At 49.4% G+C, this 23181-nt stretch overlaps 1 protein-coding gene across 3 annotated transcripts in view; it reads right to left on the minus strand.

Annotated features, from left to right (window-relative positions):
- mwh (multiple wing hairs) overlaps positions 1 to 23181 on the minus strand; it is a 262524-nt gene that overhangs the window by 40237 nt on the left and 199106 nt on the right. For all 3 annotated transcript variants that reach the window (XM_075701661.1, XM_075701659.1, XM_075701660.1), the window contains one exon: positions 5969 to 6222. In XM_075701661.1, coding sequence (XP_075557776.1) covers positions 5969 to 6222 — 254 coding nt within the window. The remainder of the gene's footprint in view (positions 1 to 5968; positions 6223 to 23181) is intronic.

The following is a 23181-nucleotide window of genomic DNA, read 5'->3' on the forward strand; positions in this document are numbered from 1 at the left end:
CATAGCGTTGGAAATTTCTCGTGCGACTTTCCCGAAGTCCTTCGGAAAACCGTACTCAATTACTTGCTTCGAAAAAAAAAAAAAAGGCACGAAGGCGAGGAAACAGGCAATGAAGAAGTGACACTTCCTCCTACGGTAACTGTTGACGGAACCGACCAAAGCTTTCCGAGCGTCTTTGCCAAGGAGGACGGTGCGAATGCGTCTTCGACGACTCGAGTTTGAACTGCGAGTCGACGAGCCTCGACGCGCCTGAGCTACTCGTCGATGGTCATCTCCTAATGGACGAAGAGCTTTCCAGACAACCGGTATATTACATTTCTCGGCATTCTGCCTATGTTTTCTCTCGCTTCGGCGAACTAACTGTGCAGGGAGAGAGAAAATAATAATTTTGCGACGCGCACACGTCGTCGAGCGTAGCGAGCGCAGCGCCTTTCCTTCGCTCTGGGAACCGTACGGGGGGAAGTCGGTCGTGCTCTCGCAACCGGAAACAGCGCTTCTTCAATTAGCGCAGAGCACGGAATGAAAGAACAAAACAACAACAAGAAAGGAAACGAAGAAATACACCGACACCGGAGAACACTGTCGCACGAGGACGACGACAACGCGCGCGAGCGCCACTGCTCAACTCCGCGACGCACGTGAGAACGTCGAACAGGAAGCTTACGCTAGGTGGCGCTACGAGGACGAGAGGCCGGAGGAGACAATGAGTTTGCCATTAGGCTTAGCCGCACGATGGCAGTGAGCTCCTAGGGGTTGACAAATGGTGGGACGTATACGTACATGCTTTGGAAAACGCAATGTCAACGCCGATGCGAGTGTCAGCGAGGGGGAGAGGGGGAGGGGTGGAGAGGGAAGGGGACAACGGAGCCTGTCTGCGTGATGTGATTTATAAGCCCATTCAAGCGGATTTCCCGCGCTTTCTTCGCGCAAGCGCACAGGTGAACGTCCGTTTTGAGGGCGTCGTTGATAGACGAGGGGTACATCTGTTTCTCGTTCCACTTATGATGGCTGTGAAGATAAACGCTGTGTTGACCGTTGGCTATATACGTAAGGCTTCCTCATTAAAGGAATGCTTATTGTTTGCCAAATCTTAGATGCTTCAGGAAAGCGGAGCGATTACGTCTGAATATTTTGTTCTTGGTGGGTATATAGCTTAAAGAAACACTTAAATAGGAAAAAGATAAGTGACAGAATAAAAGAAACATAAAGTTAGAAGGACACCAGCCAGGAACGCGACATCAGTTTTGACTGATAAGCCATTGTTTAAACAATCAATTCATTTCGTAGATTTCGCGATTACATGTTGAATATTAAAATATAAATAAAGATGGCTGTTTCATTTCCTCAATTCCACGCCGAAACCTCTGCGTCCGTACGTTAGTGTGACGTCACGAATTTCAAAGTGACTTCTCGTATTTGGGCCATACTGATTGGGTAAGACGTCACGAAATTCGCTGCGTTCCGTCTTTTGGCGCTTGAGAATACAATGTAGTATCATTTCTACCAATAAAAAAAAAATGAACTACGCCGGTGCAGACACCCTCAGAACCCATCACGTCACTGCGACCTGGCGTGGGAGCTTCAATGTAGTGGCGTCAACCGGCTTTTCTGGCTTACCAAGAATACTCTCGCCGTAGGAGAGAGGTTTTCTTGGTATTGTAGAAGCGTGGTTTACAAATGCAGCCCAATCCTTTTTTCTTTCTTTCCCTTTAACATGCGTAGATACGCCACGCTTCCGAAATTGCGATCTGACTGGCCCTTACCGTAAGCTCAGGCTTGGTGAGCCATGGAGACAGGACTAAGAATGAGAGGCAGGTGGCAACGTAGCACGCTTCGCACATCTTTTCACATATATTAAAGCGTGAGCTCAACGGCAGTTCATTATTTTCCATTAAAGAAACGATTGCAGTACTTTAAAAGTTATCAAAGACCCGACCTGTGGTATGTTTTAGCGCCTTCAGTAACGAATCATGATCGACTGCCGATACATGAGCGAGACACAGATAATTTTTGCTAAGGTGCTTGAGACTCCACTGAAAGCAAATCAAGGTGGTAGAATGACTCTTCGTGCATTTTATGATGAGTCATCATAATTACAGAGCAATTAAATATTTCATTATTGCAAAGTGAGTCATGCTACGTTTCTTCACAGATAGGATTGAATCACCCACTCGAATTGCATGCACAAGTTATTTATTGGCCGCAAGCGTTTCAAGAAAGCTAAAAAAAGATATTTCGAGGCTGCTACCGACATGCCCCACGTCAAGCGCCACGGAAAACACGGTGGTGCTTTCACCAAAGCGGTACTCTGTAACGAAACATATCACACAGAAGTAAAACGGAAGTAATTTAGGTTAGCTGAATCTTCAATTTACCCTAAGTTTAATGTTTCTGCTCTATTCCTTGCTACCACTGCACAGAAATGGCAAAAATAGGTCGCCTCCTCAAATGTGCACGCCGTGACTGAAGGGGTTAGAAGTTATTTCTTCATAAAACAAAACGGATCAAAGACGTGGAAGCACTACGGAATCCGCGGTGTCAGCTTGACGAGAGCGGTGGTCACATAGCGGTGATGTGCGTGCGAGCGAGCGTGCGTGCGTGTGTGTGTGTGTGTGTGTGTGTGTGTGTGTGTGTGTGTGTGTGTGTGTGTGTGTGTGTGTGTGTGTGTGTGTGTGTGTGTGTGTGTGTGTGTGTGTGTGTGTGTGTGTGTGTGTGTGTGCGCGCGTGTGTGTGTGTGTGTGCGTGAGTGTTATATTTCTTATTAAAATCATGCTCTGAAAACAGGGTATCACCAATATGTTCTCTATATATAAGTACAATTGATGTACCTCCCGCCAGGCTAGTACAAGACGAATATATAATTAAAAAAAAAACTCCATAATCAACAAAACGCGTGTCACGTCCTACTTCTCCTAAAACGTGCTCTATCCCTTCGGCGACTACAAAAAAGGCGTAAATTAATAAAATAAGGCGGAATGCGTTAATTCCGCCAGGAAAGTTTCGCATCCTCGAATTCCTACAGAGCTTCAAACTTCTCGCAAACTCTCAAGGAGGAAAACCGAACGCGTATACGCGCGCATATGCTGCAAAACGGGACTCACACTGCCTCGCATGCAATCCATTACAAGTCTTTCTCCCCCCATTTCAACTATTCCACAGAGCGTGCGTTTCGGTTCACCGTATCACGTAATTGCACGCACACACGAACCCCCACCGATAGACATCGATCCCGGCCGTAGCAGTATTCCTCATTTCCGCGCGTTCTCCGCCGATGGCTCGGGTGTACGTACGAAGATGACCCAAATGCCTCGCCTTTTCCATTCTTGCGCGCGCATATCCGCGCGCAGCCCTCAGAGCTGCGGGCTCCACATCTCAGTTTCCCACGCGAGTGCAGAGAAAGCGGAAACAGCGCCCCGAGTGCGCGCCAGCGCCAGCGCTGAATGAACCAGCCGGAAGAGAGGAAGCAGGATGCAGCAGGCATCGTCGGCCGCAGTAACCGCCTCGAGCGCCGCCACGCGGCCAGGGCCTCGGCGAGGAAGGAATTAAGGCAAGACCGCCACGCCGCGCTGTGCGCAGCTATGTGGCGAGTATGCGAGCCGTCGTCGACGTCTTCTCGTAGTTCGTCTTATAACAGTGGCATTCAGGAAAAGAAAGCCGAAGAGGCCTGCGATTATAGAGAAGGGGTGCAAAGCGGGAGGGTGCGCAGGTTTGGACTACCGCATTTACTCGCGTAAGACTCGCACCTTGCTTATTATGTATTTTTGGGAACGCCAGGGTGCGGCTCTTCTACACAAGTCGGGCGCATACGATTGATTACCTGCCAATGCCACTAATGACGTCGAGAACGATGTGGATGCTAATGCGAACGACCCTCCAGACAGTGCGCGCACGTTTATTTCAAGATTCAGAACTATTGATCAAGCTTGCGCCTCATTTTGCGTCGCTATCGACATCGCTGTCGTCGTAACTGGAGTATTCTGCATCAGCGAACTACTTGCACCGATAATCATTCTAGGTGCCATAAATACCGTTAGATATGCCAGCAAACTTTAAAACAGTTAACGAAGGATCGACTTATGCCGAATGCACAATGCGAACGAACTCCCACTTTTGACGTAGGAAGTGTGGTGTGTGTGAGTGGGGGGGGGGGGAGTCTATACGTGCGTAAATACGGTACGCGTGCTGCAAACGCAGCGAGAACTTCGCGCACGGGTACAGACGAAGTCAAGCGGAGCATTAACTGCTGGCTATGATTTATATACTTCGCGCAAAAGCCAACCCCGGAGCTCAGAGGAAACGCGAAAGTCCGCCGATTCCGGATTGGGAGACGGCAGACACCATCCGTCGGGCCAGTTCTCGTTCCGTCTGCGCATTTCCTTTCCTTGTCTGTTTTGTTTCCTTTCGCAGTGTGGGAAGGAAACTTGTGTTTGTGATCGCAACGCCTCCGTTACGGCGGTATCGTCGTCAAGCGAGCGTTGCGGAAAGATTGCGGGTTATGTACTCGGAGGAGTGGTCTCAGCCAACCTGGACTCTGGCGATATAGAATCCCTCTCGCTAAAACGGCGGCGGCACCAGAAAAAAAAAAGTCACTTTTTCGTGATAATACGGGGGGAGTTGTTGAGTGTTTATAACAACCACCATATTTATGATCATCGTTTTCCGTTGGCAGATGTCGGGAAAAAAGGTCCACCCATGATCTGACCCCAGAGAAATAGAAACAACGAAAGCTGTAGAAGGTACAGCGATAGCTTGAAATAGGAGATACATTTTTTTGCGCCGTCTGTCGCGAGTAGGCATGGACTTCCTGCATGTTGCTACCGTGTTTATCCGGCCAGAAAAATATGCGAGAAAATGAAGTTTTCTCCACCCAGGATCCGACCACGTATCCTCTATGTGACAGCGATAGCTGCAGCGAAAACCGCTGAGCCTACAGCGATAGTTGAACGCAGGTGATTATTTTTCATTGCCTCTACCGCGGGCATCAGTGTCACTTCTCACATTACCCTATCTCCATGTCCCCCTTGAAGAACAAATCCCGATCAAAGAGATTGTGTCCGCTCAGAATTCGACTCTGGTCCAACATGTTACAGCGATAGGTTGAAAACACGATGTAAGCTTGCTGGCGTTTGTGACGGACATAAACATCGTGTCTATGATCGTCACGTGTTCCCGTTATATGTGACGAGAAAGCTATATGTGTTTATTTCCACAAAGACATATAGCAAAACGGCTGTATTACAACCAGTTTCGAGGATTCAGTCATTAAATATTATTGCCAAATCGATGTTGCAGGTGACACTTACGAACACTTCACTTTCTTCGGCGGTGCTGATACGCCCAAGTGGGACATTAGCGTAACAGTTCGCAGAATTTAACGATCTATACTTTTCGTATATACAACGTAGCGTTGCTAAGAACTGTACTTCGGCCAAAAAAGTATGACTTCAATACTGCTCGGCTTCAGTTTACAAAATTGAGACACATACCCTGTAGTGATCATGACAAAGCTAAGTAGTCACACTTTGGTAATTTACTCACACCAATTTTATCTCGACCACAGCAAGGGCACTTAGTGAAACACTACTAATTAGCTAACATCCCTCTTGTATGAATTGCTACAAAGTTGATGAATCAACTTCGTTGGTCTTTTGTTTGCATCTGACATTACTACAATTTGTCCTACAAACATTGCACGCCTCTTAAGTAAAACAACTAACTGCAAAAAAAATGCGCCATCTGCCACAGGTAATGCTGAAGTCAGTTCACATTAACAAGGACATATGTTTATGTAGGGAAAACACGGGGAAGGCGGAATATAGAAATTCAAGAGGATGAGCAAAACGAGAACAATGGTGAAAGCCGGAGCCAACGTTTCCACAAGTGGACTTGTCTCTTGATGTGTCGCCTTGAAGAAAGAGCTTTCACCTCGCTCTCGTTTTGCCCATCACCTGTTCATGTAGCAACTTACCTGCTATAGGAAGAGCGTAGATCCTCCTTGAGCCGACGCATAAGCTCCGTGAAGTTTGTCAGCTCGACCATGGCATCCTCCGGGCTGAGCGCCGGTTGGTCGCCGCCGGATGACGTCAGCGAGCGACAGTTGCCGCCGCCATTTTGGTTGTTGTTGTGGTGGTGGTGGTGGTGCTGGTTGTTCTCGCGCTGCGTCTGCCGCTTCACGTAGAACACATAATCCGTGGCGGTCAGGTACGGGGGCCTCGGGCTGGCCTGCGTGCGACAGAGGTGCGAAGCGGCACGCGTTTATATAAAATAGGCATTTAGTGCGCGTAATCAATCAGCGGCTCCATCGCGTTGCCTGAACTCGCGATACTTGACACGCATCCAGTACGATTAAACCCACCGGCACCTCAACGCTGTAAGCCTCGTTGACGAAGTAAATAGTACTGACACACAAAATGTAGCCCACTACATAAACCTTGACCGTAGGCAAGCGCTCAACGTGTATTGTTCGCCTAAATTAGGAAGACTGTTCACACAGAATTACATCTGGCAGGCCACCGGAACCAGGCTAGAGCTGAGACTGAGACGCACCGAAATTATCTGTAGAAATTTTCCGTCTACCTGTTGTAATAATCTTTCTGATGTCTGCGGCTACCAGCAGACCTTTAAAATATAAATATTGAGGTTTTGCATGCTAGAACCACGATATCATTACGAGGCATGTCGTAGTGGGAGACTCCGGATTAATTTTGACCACCTGGAGTTCTTTAACGTGCACCCATCGCACTAGTACACTCTTTCAACATGTGTTCTTAATCAGTGAGAGTCTTATCAAATCTTCTACCTTTCTGCATTTGCAGAGTTAGGTGATGAGATGGTTAACTATTTACTTTATACTCGTGAAATAATAATAATAATATTTGGGGTTTTACGTGCCAAAACCACTTTCTGATTATGAGGCACGCCGTAGTGGAGGACTCCGGAAATTTTGACCACCTGGAGTTCTTTAACGTGCACCCATCGCACTAGTACACTCTTTCAACATGTGTTCTTAATCAGTGAGAGTCTTATCAAATCTTCTACCTTTCTGCATTTGCAGAGTTAGGTGATGAGATGGTTAACTATTTACTTTATACTCGTGAAATAATAATAATAATATTTGGGGTTTTACGTGCCAAAACCACTTTCTGATTATGAGGCACGCCGTAGTGGAGGACTCCGGAAATTTTGACCACCTGGGGTTCTTTAACGTGCACCTAAATCTAAGCACACGGGTGTTTTCGCATTTCGCCCCCATCGAAATGCGGCCGCCGTGGCCGGGATTCGATCCCGCGACCTCGTGCTCAGCAGCCCAACACCATAGCCACTGAGCAACCACGGCGGGTTATACTCGTGAAAAACGAGCACACAGATAATGTGGAAGCAGCCGTTTTAAATATCCCATTCCGCCAAAAACTGTTGCGTGCATTTTATATTACTCATCAACACGTGGAGATTTAATAGACGCGATCCAGGAAGGTCATTACAGTGCCACGAGAGAGTGCTTGATGCGCGGGCTTCCGAACAGACATGCTCCTTGCTTGAAATTTACGCCTTCTAAAAAAAAAGTTACTTTGTTGGAAGATTTTGTGACATAACAACAGGCATTACATTCTTGAACAGTTTGGTATCTCGGATTTATTTCGGATGTCGAGCTAACATAGGGTTAATTAAAATGTTTGCACGGGTAGTGGCCCGGAACTAAAATTTCACATGGCGAGGAAGTTAAGCTTGGTTAGCCTGCAAGCGTTTAGATGAAGCACAAAGTCCATTGTGTCAGTTATGAATGCAGTAAAGATGTTCGGTAAAGGAGGCTGAGCTTGAACATACTGTTATATATTGTGTCCCAGCTAACGTTAGCCAATGCGCTATAAGAAAAACAAAGTAAGAAAAAAAAACGCTATACAAAGTACGATTATAAGACTGACGGTGCTCAGTCTTCAGACCTGTGGCGAACAAACTACGTCAGCTTTATAGTTGCATCTTGCACCCCGTTTTCCCCACTTTTCCTTTAACAGCTTGGGTAACGTTAGCTGGAACACGCGGCGATATTACAGAACAGTGCTTATAGCCATTTCCAGTCTGATGTTTTATAAGGAGGATAAAAGCAGCATCTATGTTTTCTTAAAGGCTTCACTGCCTATAAAATCTGAGAGACAGGTACTGATATACCCTTCTCATTACTCGTCTGTTGTCTCCTACTGCGATGTTATGTATCAAGCATTCCTATTCATATAAGCGTGACGACCCAGAGCTCATTTCATCATAAAAACAAAACGTAACGTTTTCCTGCCCGTGGGGCACCCCCTTGGCGCTCAGCGCGCCAACTACGCCCCATGGTCATCGCCTCCGAGATCGGACGACGCCCCCGAGGCCACGTGTCTCCCTATCTCGGATGCCCTGGTCAAATCGAGGCTCCTCCCGCGTAAAGCGGCGTGCTTTGATCGACAATCAGCCCGGCCAGCGGCACTCCGTTTGAAACACCAGTGATACAGAGTTTTCCGCGCGACACCGGCGACGTTACGTCGTCGTCTCCGTGTCGGAGTGATTCGATCGGGCGAGTAGTCACTGTAGTTAGCTTACTCTCTCGTAACACCGTCCTACGCCCGCGGCCGTGAAGGGGGAGGAGAGATCCCATCACGCAGTCGCTTCGGCGGCGTGGGAGCTCGGCTTGCAAATTGCGGGCACAACCGGCGACACATTGAGCACCCCGCCTCTCATCAATGAGTGATACTGCAGCTTTCCTTATGGAGATTGTTTTGTTGTCATGATGATTGCGGGAATACATTATATATATATATATATATATATATATGAGTGTCTCTAACTGCTTGAGCTTATGTGTGTCTGTGCAAGTGTCTGTGTGCTCGTTTACAATCACAACCTTAGGCGGAGACGAAGTGAGGTGTCCAGGAGAGGAAGGAAAGAACACTACAGGTCCTCCATAGGAGGCCGTTAACTTTTTTTTTTAGACTGCATACGGAGAGCCGTTACCCAGAGCGTCGCCGCCGTGTGTGCGCGCCGGCCCGTACAAGGGCGTGCGTGGTTAATTACGCCGAGGTGCGGCTGGTTGCTGAATCTAATTTGGGAGCGCAGGAGTGAGGTAGAGGGGGTGGAGGCGAATGCAGATGTAAAGGACTGCAATTAAGAGAGCGAGTTTCGGGGCGTTAGGATACGGGACCGGTATGCACGTGGCTCATGCATGTAGACGACGGTCGTTCTCTGACCGTCACTGGGTATCACCAAAACTGTCTGCGCCTCGCCACCAGCCGCATTCTTCGCTTAATGTAACAGGATGTGAACTCGGGAGGTGTACACATCGTCACTGGACCTCGCGGATGCTCAGTATACTATAGTATTGTATGAATAATGAAGACTTTGCGCAAGTGACGTGATCACAAGTATATGGACCAATTGAAATCATAGTAGACAGACACCTTGACGACTTTTTGTCCGTAGTTCTCTATGTGGACTTCGTGTAGTAAAAAGAGCAAGTCTGCAGTAAGGCAAAGCTGTCCGAAGCAAGCCCATGTGGCTTTAGAGGCCGTCTAAGCTCCTTTTAAGCTGGCCGTCTTATAATCTAAAGATCGACACGCAATCTTGCTTTGGATGACGTCTACGAGGGAACACTTCAGAGTGCATTGCTACTCGAGCACTTGAAACACCTTCAAGTATAGTTTAGGCCGGCTACACGCTCTCAGAGTACATGTGACGCTCATAGACTGAGGACACTCGCGATGTCCGTGCTTGTATTGTTAAGATAGAAATGCAGACGTCATCTGCGGCACTTATTCGCAGCGACAACTCGCTACATGCTTCCTTCTTCAGTCCGGCTGTAATACAAGCCTATACCGGAGAGTTGGGGCACGGGAACACAAGCCAAGTTCACTATTCCGCACGCGACATTCTCGTCGCCTCGGATGAGGCGCGCACACGCAATCGCGCTGAAATTACGCTCAAAATGACATCCTACAGCGTTGATGTCCTCGGTGAGCTCCAGACGACACTGTGTGCCAACTCTTACTACCACACTTCCCGCGTAGGCAGAAAAAACAATATCAGCTGCTGGACAGAGGACGCACCTCAGAAACGTCAATCCCAGTGCCCCGTCGTCACGCCACATCTCCATCGTCGTCGAGACGCGCGTGTATGGCGAGTAACAAGTCGTCCTAACCAAGCGGCTCCTGTCGTGCGACAACTCGGCTACAAGACCCCCCCCCCCCCCCCTTTCTTGTTTTTGTTTTCTTAGACGTATACGCGAAAGCAACCCGTCCGCAGAGTGGCGGACGCTCCCAACACGGGCCACAGTGTACTGTACTACACCCCACGCGAGGTCCTCATCGACGCTCTGGCGTACGTCCTCCTCCTGCTCCTCCTCAGTCCCCCGTGGGAACGGTGTCACTACGTGGTCTTCGCGAGAGCAACCCGCCACAGGCGAGGAAGAAGAAGAAGCGTCCACGCGTGCTGCGGCAACACAGTAACGCCACTCGCGCCCACACGCTGAGTGCCCGAAGCCGTGCTCGGCTTACGCTTGCAGCGAGGGGTGGAGATGGCCCCCACGGCGTTGAAAAGAATAGCCGCGGGGGGGGGGGGGGGGGAGTACGGCGAACACTACGAATGAGCTAAACATAAGAACAAGAAGAAGAAGAAGCAGAAGAAGCAACGAACGGGAAAGATAGATAAATGGCAACCAAAGATGGCCGGAGCTTACGAAGGCCAGAGGGAAGTGTATAGGAAACAGCGGGGCATAAAGCACACGGAGGTTGAATCCTTCGACTAGAGATCGTATGGGAAGGGGATTGCCGGAGAAGGAGTGGGGGGAGGGGTGATAGTGGTGCCTTGTTTCAGGCTTCAGGTCACGCGGCCGATGCTATAGATTGGTCCGCGCTTCAGTGTATCGGTCGCGGTTGACGCCTCGCACACCCCCTCAAACGCCTGCGTGCATGTGTATGTGTGTGTGTTAGTGACTAGGTGAGTGAGTGAGTGAGTGAGTGAGTGAGTGAGTGAGTGAGTGAGTGAGTGAGTGAGTGAGTGAGTGAGTGAGTGAGAGCGGAATAGCTCCAGAGATGACTGTCCGCGAGAATCATCATCATCATCATCATCATCATCATCATCAGCCTGGTTACGCCCACTGCAGGGCAAAGGCCTCTCCCATACTTCTCCAACAACCCCGGTCATGCACTAATTGTGGCCATGCCATGCCTGCAAACTTCTTAATCTCATCCGCCCACCTAACTTTCTGCCGCCCCCTGCTACGCTTCCCTTCCCTTGGGATCCAGTCCGTAACCCTTAATGACCATCGGTTATCGGCTATCGCGAGAATAAGCGCAAGCAAAGTAAGGTGGTACCACGATGAACTCTGTAACTATACCCCAGTCCAGCCAAGCGGAGAGGTTCACACCACAACGACTGGTGTGAAGCAGTCAGGCTACGCTTTGTATTAGCGCAATTGCTTCCATCACTTGTCGAGCACGCGCCGTTTCCCATTGCCTCAAGGTGAACCTCCTTCCACCGGAGCTTGCCGCCTTCTTCGGTTTGCTTGAGCCTTCGACATGCCATTGGAAACGCACGGTCAAGATTTGGAAATCGGAGTGCTGGAGGCAGGTGAGGCTTCCGCACGATTGGTTGCGAGCGCTGGGCCTCGCGGGACGTGATGAACTGCCAGGAGTTCGCTGTTTCCGGGATCATCGCCGTTTGGCAGGCCAGGCGACAGAAGTGTTCTGGAATCAGCTGAGGGCTTATCTGCCAAAAAAGGAAAAAAACTAGTCGTTGTGGTGTGGACTTCTCCTCTTGTCCTTTGTGTTTTTTGACTGGTCTTTTTCCTTAAAGTATGTACCAACTGGCCCAGATTTCAACCCTTCAGCCAAGCGATCACAAAGGAAAGCGTCCAGGGCGACCGTTCTCGCGCTTGCTGGCGACGGCGGTCACTTCGTTGTTGTTATCGGGTTAATAAGGTCGAAACATAAGGAGCGGAGCGGCAACACAACCAGCAATTACCAAAGCCGATTTGCGTCTTTTCTTCTTCTGTTTTTATTTCTTGTTACACACGCGAAAGCGTAAACCAAGCTTCGCTCTTGTCAGCGCTGCGACTTGACTTTTCTTCCAGACGCAGTGCGTTTCGCTCGAGTTAGTTCCACGCCGTCAACAAAACGAATCTCACGTAGGTAGCGCACAATAAACACTCAAGGATAAAATAGATAGAGAAATCGAAAGAGAGAGAGAGAGAGAGACGCATCGCAAAATACATGCAAGTGGGAGAACGGGATTAACTCGTGTTTCCCTTGGCTTCTCAGAACAGCCACTCGTGCCCGAATAATTGCTCTAAACTATAAGGACATCACTTCTACGTTTATAATCGAGAATCGCCAGTCGTGGCCTTGCTATTCCAGTGATCGACGGGGGGGGGGGGGGGGGGGGCGCTTGCAGCCCGGATTCACTGTGAAGCCTTAGTATCCGGTCTATTGTTCGTCTCTTCACGACCCCCAGATTGCGTGGGTGTGTCTCTGGCATAGCGGATATACGGGGCGAGGAGGGGGAGGGGGGGGGGGGGGCTTGAGCGCGTAAAGAGTCTAGGAGAAAGTCTCTGCCGCGGCGTGAAATAGCGAAAGTAAAGGAGGAATTGAGCTGAAGAAAGAAAAGAAAGAATGCTTAAACCCGGACGCACGCTTTTCCTGGCTCGCTTCTATAGCGTTGCATACCTTTAAGGGAAAGTCGAGGAAACGGCCCATTCTGGAGAAACACCGCTGGACAGCCGAGGGAGGAGGTCGACAGAAAGGAATGCTTTACGGAAGCACACGCGCCGCGAATAGGGTTCGGTCGGTATCGTATAAACTGCGCGTCGCCGGTTAGCGGAGCAGTGCGGCTAATCTAGGCCCCATATGGAGGTTAGAACACGTTGGGTGCGCAGAACATCTCTTTTGGAAATTCCGAAATTGTTGAGCCTCACATAGGTTACACGACGAAGGGACTCCGAGGAACGCCGCAAGAACAATCCCCGCAGGTCTGCGAAAAAAAAAAAAAAAGAACGATCGGCGAACTACAATTTCGAAGATACGGAACGGCCTCGTTGAAAAATTCTCTGCCTCTGTCCTGGCTCGTTATTATTATTATTATTGATCGCCTAATTTCAAAACGTCACCGACAGACATGACGAGGTAAGGCACGAAAAATCTTTTCGACTCAACGCGGTGCTTGTCGGTGACAACTAGCGAACGCTGCGTGACTTACAAGCGCTGGCAGGAAATTAGGTAGGCCGGAATACATCCTTTCACCTGATCCCTTACCCCTATCTCAGGCCACGGGCCATCCTTTCTGAAAAAAAGTTTAAATCAATCAATCAATCGGCCTACGCGAGATCTCCGAAACGGAGCAACGCGGCGTGTCCAAGGTTGCAGAGGCAAAGCCGCGGCTGAGGCGCGCACGCAGATTCGCGCGGCGCTGAACGAGGTGCAGGACTAACTTCACCGCACAACACTCGTCGCGTCTTGTGGAGAACACCTGTTCGAGTCCTCGCCGGGAGGAGATCATAGTCGGATACAACTCAAGTCTGCAGCGATGCCCCGCCCACGACCTCGTAGCCGCCAGCCACTATTCCTCCGCGAGGCTGCAAATAGTTCGTACTTCAAACTTTCCTTGCTACGTAAAAAAATGCGGTAACCAGAAAAATCAAATTATAGACACGTAATTTTGTACGCTTTCACTCGTCTATTATAGCGGAACGGTGAAAGCCTAATTCTTTATTGAACTTAAAAAAAAACAATACCTTCGCTGCAGCTCATTGTCAAGTTTCACTTCAGTTGCCAGTGGAGTTTCACGAGAAAAACAGGCTCAGCAGTGAAATGAACTGCACCGTGATCTTTTGAAGAGTGATAGACTCCATACATTTCGTCCATGTCTGTTGCACGCCACATCGCTTCCGCCGATGTAAACAATCAAGAACAGCAGACGCTCCGGAGGTATCAAGTACGACGCCATATTGAAAAGGTCGCATGACGACGATTTTGTTTGCTTCTGTGATTGGCTGGCGCACTAACCCAATCCCACCCCTTGGCTGCCAACTGCTTTTTTTTTTTTAATTTCTGTCCTACTATAGCTTCAGTGCGCGTCCAACGTCGAGCAAGCAGCCACGTGCACACGCTTAAAAAAAAAAAAGGAAGAAAAAGAAGAAAAAGGTGCGAGTCCAATATCGAGCAACCAGCCACGTCCCCAGGCTAAAAAAGAAGGGAGAAAAATTAGGCAACGTGGCCTAAACACTCATTTTCTGTAAATTGGGGACACACAGAGGTACACGCGAGTGGGTGGCAAGGCTACCGGTGAGGGAGCACGCGGCCTAAGATGATACAAAACTAGGGGGCGGAAATATAAAGTTGGTGTTATGCTTACTTCTCCTTAAGCCAGTCCACAGTGGTGGAGGAACGGAAGCCTCGGCGTGCAGCCACCGTTGAGACAAGGGGTTCGTGTCTTCGCCCTCGGTCTCTCATTTGAATCCGGATTGTTTTTGTAGTTCTCTTTCAACGCCGTGTTTTCACTGTGTATCAGTAGTTAAATTTAAACAGACCTACCAGCTGTTTCCCTAACGCTAATCCGCGTCCTTGCCCTGCACCCATCGAAATGCATTTTCGTTCAGTGAACATCCAAGTATAATTTAAACGTGAATATATTCGACATTGCTATCAAATCTTGGGTGGCACACCGGCCCCGTCAAGCTGCTAGTGGGCCGCAGATTTTATGCAGCTACTCGTTCGTTCTTTCACGGAGGAAAATAAACTTGACTTACCCTAACTACTGCGTTCTTTGTCACCGTTTAGAGAACCCAATCTTCTCCCCAAAGGGGAAGTTGCTGCCGTGACGAAAACAAGTGCATCCTTCGAAATGTTGGCTCCAGGCTGAACGTCGCCTTATTCGACGATTTAAACTTCCCATCTCTTTGTGAACATTTGTCTTGCTTGGATGTCTTCCTCTTGCCATATTTATTTTAGAAGAGCGGAAGGAGGGGGAGGGGATAGAGAGGAGAGGAGCTCACTTTTTCTTTTATTCTGAAAAACTGGCCGCTCTCCGATGCACGTGCAAACGTATACCCGCGATCGCAAACTGCAATCCGATCTACGCAAACTAATCAAATACCCCTATGACGTATTTTATCAAATACCCCTAATCAAATACCCCTTTGGAAATAGCCAGCCGCAGTAGAGCCGAACTCTTTTGTCGCTTTTCAGAGCGCGGACAAAGGATTCCATGCTTTAGCCGTCATCGGTAGAGACACACACATCGAGCCGAAAGCGAGGTCCTTGCTTCCTTCGACCACTCTGCAGCTCACTTTCCCCCGTCCACTGTTGGCCGGCAGTATAGATAGCAACTTTCACACGAACACGAGGCGCGAGTGTCTTTCCAACCTCGTGGCCGTGAAAAAACAATGCCCGCGTTTCTTTTCTTCGGGAAGCAAGTGCCGCGCACGGCTCAACGAGGCGCTGCCGTGAATTCGAGAGCACGAAGACGGCGTACGTGTGTGCTTAAAGAGGGCGCGAGTCCAGCGAGGGAAAAAGCCCGCGCTTTTGACGAGAAGAAGTCCACCCTGCGTGACGAGCAGTGGACGAGGTGAAAGTGAGATTCGATTCCTTTTGTCCGACGCTCTACGGTCTTCTTGTACGAACCGTCGGCCCTGTCAGTTACACACACTGTTTTCTCAGCGCCCTCGCTTTATGAGTTTCCTCAACAGCGCTGACTGCGGCTGCTGTGGTTGCAAGGAAACCGTAGAACGCCTTCCATGTCGCGGTCCCCTTCTCTGCAGACAAGAGTTTGGCGTTTCTGCAGCCTCCTTGATTAGCTACATAGATCGCATACGTTTCTGTGAAAGCACCATCTCGCCATTGCCTCGCACGTACAAGTTCCAAAGGGGCACGCGACTGCCGTGCTGTGGATTCGAATTCATTTGGACAGAACGAATGCGACATGGCCCTGAACGCTTCAGTCAGATGTGGAAAAGCTAGCGACTAAAGTTGCGGTCAGTTTCAATAGCATTAAATAAAATCAAGTCAATCAACCAATAAATAAATCCGGTTAGTCTGCAAGTTGCATAAACTCAGCAGTCCTGTTTCCTAATATAAGCAATATCTCCCCGTTTCCTGTTCCCTCTTGTGGGCCGGCCTCTGGGTCGACACTCGTTGTCGGCCCAGTAAGTGGTGATTGCGATCTAGTGATTTGTCTTGCGACAATCGCAAGACTCAATGTGCCGACATCCATCGTCTTTTTTTTTCTTTTTTTTTTTGTTCAGCTCGTAGCACAGCTGTACGATTGATCGCCTGAGTTCACACTTCACGTACGTCATCTGTTGCAGCGTTGCATTTTTTCAGATGAAGTTAGTTTACTCCATGATGACACCCGATGCTAACCGACGAAGCGAAGGTGCTGTCCGTACTAAGTATGATCGTTTTTTACTCACTGATGCTTTGCGATCAGGTGAACTGACTCCATGAACTTCGAAAAAAGAATCAAAGACGACACGCGCGCTTAATCCTTCAAAAGGAGTCACTGGAGCTCGCTCTTTCGTTTTCTTAAAGGACTGACACGTGTTCACTGACTCATGTGAAACGGGAGCCAAATGCAGCACTTGCTCCTGCGAAAAGGGAGTCATCGGAGCTCCCTTCTTTGTTAAAGTGCTGATCAGGGTTCATTGGCTTACGCCGTTTTCCCTCAGCGCTATACGAAATCAATCGCCATGACCTCACCATTTCCCATTGAAATTCGTTTTCTTTGTGTAAGCTCTCGTCCGTATTTAAGGCGTGGAAGAGGCACGTATACTCTGCCGCTGACACTGGTGTGCCCTAACCTACATATAGTACGTGTACTGTGATAAGTATTTCTGGCGACGGTTAGTTGCCGTCGTAAATAGGGCCAACGCTTCTATCCGTGGGAACACTTTCGTGGCACTAATTCTTGCGCCGCCCTTCATTTTTCTGGGAAGACGAAACGAGCACTGCGCGTAATGTAGAATTGGAGACGCTGTGACCGGATTTCCTTTGCATGGCAAGAAGACTAAACCGTAAAGGTCTTTCAAAGAGGACGTTTGAAGTAAGGCAGAGTTTTCCATTCCGGGTAGCGAGTTTGTTCAGTCGTTTATAGTGCATGTTTTCTTGGACGTTTGTGCGTGTTCTCGCACTTTCGTCTATGCCCTTCCCGGGCCTTCTGCGCATTTCAATTGTGCAAAACTTTGCGTGCGTTATGCGCTGACATTGTATTCAGTTTTTTTTTTTTTTGCGTGCTTTCTGTGGTCTTTATTTCTTCCTTTGCCATGCGGCGAGTAGTAGAACTTCTATATAACCATGCCAATAAAGGAAACAGTCCACAATCTCCGATATTGCTGCAGCATCTAACTCGACAATTAGAGCAAAAACTACGGAGGCCTCTTTATAGGCGCTTTCTTTAGCGCCCTAAAGCAATAGCACACACGCGAATATGCGAGAATGAGATGACGAGAAAGGAAGCACGAATCTTTTAGGCTAACCCGGCGACGAGAGAAGATTGTGGCCCAAAACATGTGAGGGTATTGTTGTTGTCTTTCTTCTTTTTCTCTCTCTGTTCTCGTTTTCTGTCGTCTGCTTGCATTCCCTGTTTCCTGTTGTTTACCCGTTTTGAGTCGTCTGCAACACTACTACACTCTTTTTTTTTGTCGATGATGAACGGGCAAATTAAGCCTGAACGTCGCGCGGTCTTCTGACAACGCTCCCTAAGACTGCACAGGTGGTTAAACAATATGTAGGCAACGAGGGACAATATTTGCCACTTAACGAACACAGTGCCGACGCCGTTTTACCTGAACCCAACATTGGAACGCACTGTTTTCTTTGCACGTGTGTGTTTCGCACTACACGGGCCTCGCTTCAAGTGTTACACGGGCTTGTGTCTTCATTTATGTTCAGACGTTAGTAACTCAATAAAAACATGGTTCTGAATCTCTACTCGAAACACAGCTCAATAAAAGGTCACGTTGCCAGCGCCTCTCACTTTTGCTGTGAAGATAAGCGGCAACGCAACAAATTCAGTTTGCGTTTTAACGTTATGATTGGTAGGCCCATTTAAAGCAACCAAAACTGAACTACGAAAAAAAAAAAGACAAGAAATCAAGCTGCCACTTCTAAACGTGCCGGACAAGTGTTGCGGTGCCTCGCAGTCACCGAGAGAAGCTCGGGGTTCCTTGCTCTCTTTCTCTCCTTGTGTCATGCTTACAGGTGAACGACACTGCCTACGTGTGACGTTCACCAAAGAGGAGGTTACGTCGCCTAGTTAGTGCAGCTTATGCTTCCTGGGGATTACGTTCATTTTGACGTCAGTTATGATCTCGGATTCTAAGCAGTGTATATACCAAAGTTCAGGAAAGTCCGAAGAGAAGAGAACAGCATGGTGTCTTCTAGGGGGGTCGTCCACTTCGAGGACCCGCAGACGTAACAGTGGGAGACCTCGAACGCGCTTTACCGTGCTCGCAAAATCCGCTTATGGCTACGACGCCGCGCGTTCATTTTCTTAACGTGCAAAAGCGCCGGCCGACAGAGTGAAGGAGATGGAAATAGGGGGGGGGGGGGGGAAGGGGACATAGAAGAGCAGACACGATCGGCAAACTTTGATTCCTTAAACCGTGATTCCTATCTAAGCTGTGACAGCCGGACAAAAGTCGGTGCCTCGCGGTTCTACGAACGACCAGTTGCTAAGCTCCTGCTTCCTCTTCGATTCGACTCGGGGCCAGCCATCACTTTCGTTTAAAGCCCCGCTGCGAGCTTTCCAGTTTTGTGTCTTCGCTTTCCTTACACGCTGTGTGTGTGTGTGTGTGTGTGTGTGTGTGTGTGTGTGTGTGTGTGTGTGTGTGTGTGTGTGTGTGTGTGTGTGTGTGTGTGTGTGTGTGTGTGTGTGTGTGTGTGTGTGTGTGTGTGTGTGTGTGTGTGTGTGTGTGTGTGTGTGTGTGTGCGCGCGTGTGTGTGTGTTTGTGTGTGTGCGTGTGTGTGTGTGTGTGTGCTGGACAACTCTATACTGCTTGTCGGGCATTACTTGCACGAGACATCTAATCGCACAATCTACTAATTACAAAATTTCGCTATGTTTTCGAAGAATTACTTTAGGGTGCATATTGTAATTTACGTAATGGAGCCGGTGAGCTGGCAACGCATATTGTTATTGCTGCTGTTATTGTTGCTGTAGATCACGATGACGATGATGATGAAGCTGTTGTAGTCGTGTACTTGTAGTAGTAGTTGTAGCAGCGGTATTAGCGGTTGGTTGCAGCAGTTATCGTTGTTGTTTTTGTTGTTGCCCGATTAAAATGGCACGCATACCGCCCATAAAGGGAACATTCAGGGTTCGTCTCATCACCAACCCCACACTTCGCTTCATTTCACACACTTAGACGCGCGGCAAAAACTGTTAGCTCTTTCGAGGAAAAAAAAAAAGAAACACACGCGGACGCATTACTGCGTCCACCGACGGCTGTGCCGAACACTACTTACTACACGTGAACGCGTGCGCCCTCTCTCTCCCTCATCAACTACGAGCACTCCAGACAAAGAGCGCCAGGACGACGAGAAGAGGTGTACACGACAGCACCCGGACGGGTGTAGAACGAAACGAGCTTGCATGCACCCTCCTCGCCACCAGAAAAAAAACTTTTGTTTCAACGCGCGGTGGTGGGCGGATTATCGGCGTAGCTAGCTGGAGAGGGTAGCCTTACTTATCTCTTGTTTTCGTTCTCTCGCAACAGACCAACCCACCGACCAACCAACCCCTGTACTTTAAAAGAAACCATTCCAGCAAACCCAAATGCGGCAGCGTACCCCCCCCCCCCCCTCCGCTGTTGCTGCTTTTTCCCACGGTTTCGCCCCGCACTTTGCGAAACAAGAGGTTGTGTAGAGTCGCACGCGGGGGGTAGGGGGGGGGGGGGGGTAGTCTCTTCTCGACTCGGCTGACCACGCGCGCGAGCGCTGACGCGAACGCCAAGTCGAAAACGACGGCCGCCAGCGACGCCTCTCGTCTAGAAAGCGGGATGATGCGTCGCCCCTGGTCCACTTTCGCACAGAAACAAACAAAGCCAAACAAGCAACTGCAAAGGTGTAGAACAACGAAGAAGAAAAGAAGAAAAAAAGCACGCGCAGATACGAGCGTACGACGTGAGGCGACCGCAGAACGGGCGGAGAAGCTATTAAGTTGCCGCGTACGTACACGCGGGACTACGAAGGGAATAAGCAAGCGTTCGGCATTGCGGTTAGGGCAAGACGAGTAACCCTCCAGCCCGTCTCTCCAGATGCCAACGTAGGGAGTGGGGAGGCGACCAAGAAAAGGTGGGCGAGGGGGGGGGGGGCATAGTCTACATATAAGGCACGCACAACGCGCGGAGGAGGATCCGCTATATAGGCATACGTCTAGCATACACCGCACTCCTGAGAGTCGGTCGTCGCCCGTTTCGGTCATCTTCGGCCGCGTGTGGTCCCTTCTGGTGGGCGTCTGATGATGGCCAGGGGGGGGCTGAACGCGAACCACTCCCTTGTATGTATGTATGCGTGTGCGGGGCGAAGAAACGCTGGAGTTGAACCCTGTTCTGACTCTGCCGAGACAAGAGCAACGCGAACGCAACAACGGCACCTGGGAGTGGTCTTATTCTAGGTTGCGTCAGGAAATCTGCCACCTCGCTCTCCTCCCTCCGCCACCCCCCCCCCCCCCTCTTGGCTCTCCTATTCGTGCACTCTCGCGGCCGGCTATGGGTCAAAGAAGATGAAGCCGCAGTGAGAGCTCTCTGTGGTAATGAGTGCACTACGCATACGTCTGTGTGTGTTGGCGTGTGGGATCGACTCTGAAAGCAGCCATACGTATACCGCTTGCGAATGCGTACCGCATTTACCCGCGTATTATAGCATCGAAGCAAAATAAAGGTATATCGCCGCAATTTGATGTCAAGAAATGAAAGCGCGTCGAGAAAGAGTTAGAATGGCAGCATCAAATGTGACGCGCTTGCATTTCAGCCCGCTACGACCGACAAAACGTGAAATTTAGCTGCGAGGGACGGCGCGCAAAGGAATGTGTTATCGCAACGCCATCCGACGGGAGCGAAGTGCGACAGCCTCGGGAGGAGACAGTGAAAACGTTTCCAATGACTTGCGCGGGTGCGTTCCCGCCCCCCCCCCCTAGCTTCCATATTTAGTCGCTGTTTTGCTGGTGTAGCCGCTAAAACCAATCCTGAAGAATTGGTAAAGCGTATAGTAACTAATTAGGACGCAATAATAAATACATCGGTATGTGCAGAGCGTGCCATAAAGTAGCGGGATCTATAGCTGGACTAGTTGGCACGGGAAGGTAACGTAAGGTAAGGTAAGGTAAGGTAAGATAAGGTAAGGTGAGGTAAGGTGAGGTCAGGCGTTGCAACGAAGTGTAGAACGACTGAAAGTTGAGCAAGTCAATAGCGATTCACGCTACCAAAACGCAGGCGCGTAAAGACAATTACAAGTATACGAACGTGTGTTTGCGTTGTTCCCTTTCGTTTCCATCAGCGTCCGTGGATTGCATGCTTGCGTTCACGGATTGCGTGCCTTTCTTTCAGTGACGTGTAACGAAGAATGTGCGCTATATCTCTGTGCAAGATTTCCACACGACACCTTTTCCACAGTACGCCTGCGAAGGTCGTTTGAAAGCGGCGACCAGGGAGTCCTGCGCTGAACGTTTCTGCACGTGCTTTGATACTCGTGCCATTTTTATAATTTATTTAAGGCGTTTATGGTTTATAGAGACACACTTCAAAACCTCAACAGATATCATCAAGAGACGGTCTACCCGGTTCCTGAAATGCCACTTCTAAGCACTTTATTTATTTATTTTTCTTCCGTAACAACTTTTTCAAAAAACCCATTCGCACTACAAAACAACCCATACGGTAAAGGAAAGGTTAGGACTATAACCTCTGGCTGCGTTCTTAGCACCTGACGCGATAAAACAGATGGATCGAGATAAATGCGATTACATACGGTATACGCTTCCATCCATCTCCGTGTACATACACAGACACAGACAGGCGCGTACAAGAGCGGCACGTTCGTCCACGTGGTGTGCGCGTGCGTGCGCGCGCATACGTAACAGTACTCCCCCTCCCCCCCTCTTCCCTCTCCCTCCCCCGAGCTTGTGTAGCTGTTTGTGTCCCTGCGTGCGTGCGTGCGTGCGAGCGAGCGAGGTAGTGAGAGATAAATTGCCGTGCGAAAGTTTCGCTTCGCTCCGGTCGCATCTTCGCCGAGCGAAGAAGCGGTGCGCGGTCGAAAACAAAAGAGGGCGCAGCGGTCGGCGTTGTGCAGGGCGCGCTTGTAATGAGGACGGATGGGATGTGTACGACTCGCGGCCGCCAATCTGGGTGCTTATAGCTGTTGCCGAGCGGCCGGACGGTGGGACGGCAGCAGCCGTAGGGCGAAGTGAGATTCATATGGTAAGGTTTGTAACAGCGCAACCCAAGACAAGGACAACAGGATAGAATAAAACGACGACATGATGTACTGAACATGAACTGATGTACTTGTACACACATTTGTAGCGCCGGCGGTGGGACGGCAGCAGCCGTAGGGCGAAGTGGGATTCATATGGTAAGGTTTGTAACAGCGCAACCCAAGACAAGGACAACAGGATAGAATAAAACGACGACACGGCGCTGACTCTCAACTGATGTATTTGTACACACAATTTGTAGCGCCGTGTCGTCGTTTTATTCCTCCTGTTGTCCTTGTCTTGGGTTGCGCTGTTACAAACCTTACCACGAATCCCAACCAACTGGCCCAACTTGCCGTTCTGGGGCGAAGTGAGTCCGGAGCGGAGGCCCGGCAAAGAAGCGTCGAACGAGTTCAATGAGAATGGCCGTATGACCAGGCCCCGCATGTATACGCGCTCTCTGAAGTTCCAGTGATCGCCACAGAGGGCGAAAAAAAAAAAATCAACCGCGGCGAGTTCCAGCATAAAGCGCGCAAGTCTAGCTACTGTAAGTTGGTCACGTACTTTAATTTGTAGTTTTTTTATGTTAGGGGCGCTCAACGCGGCTAAATATTTGAACTATAAATGTACACGTAATAACCGACAAACATAGTTAACATGTCTTTTTTTTTTCTTTTTTGCAAAATAAGCAGTACACGCCGCGGTTGCTTAGTGGCTGTGGTGTAGGGCTGCTAAGCACGAGGTCGCGGG

This window comes from Dermacentor variabilis, chromosome 8 (assembly GCF_050947875.1).
Source record: "Dermacentor variabilis isolate Ectoservices chromosome 8, ASM5094787v1, whole genome shotgun sequence".
NCBI classification, from domain to species: Eukaryota; Metazoa; Arthropoda; class Arachnida; order Ixodida; family Ixodidae; genus Dermacentor; species Dermacentor variabilis.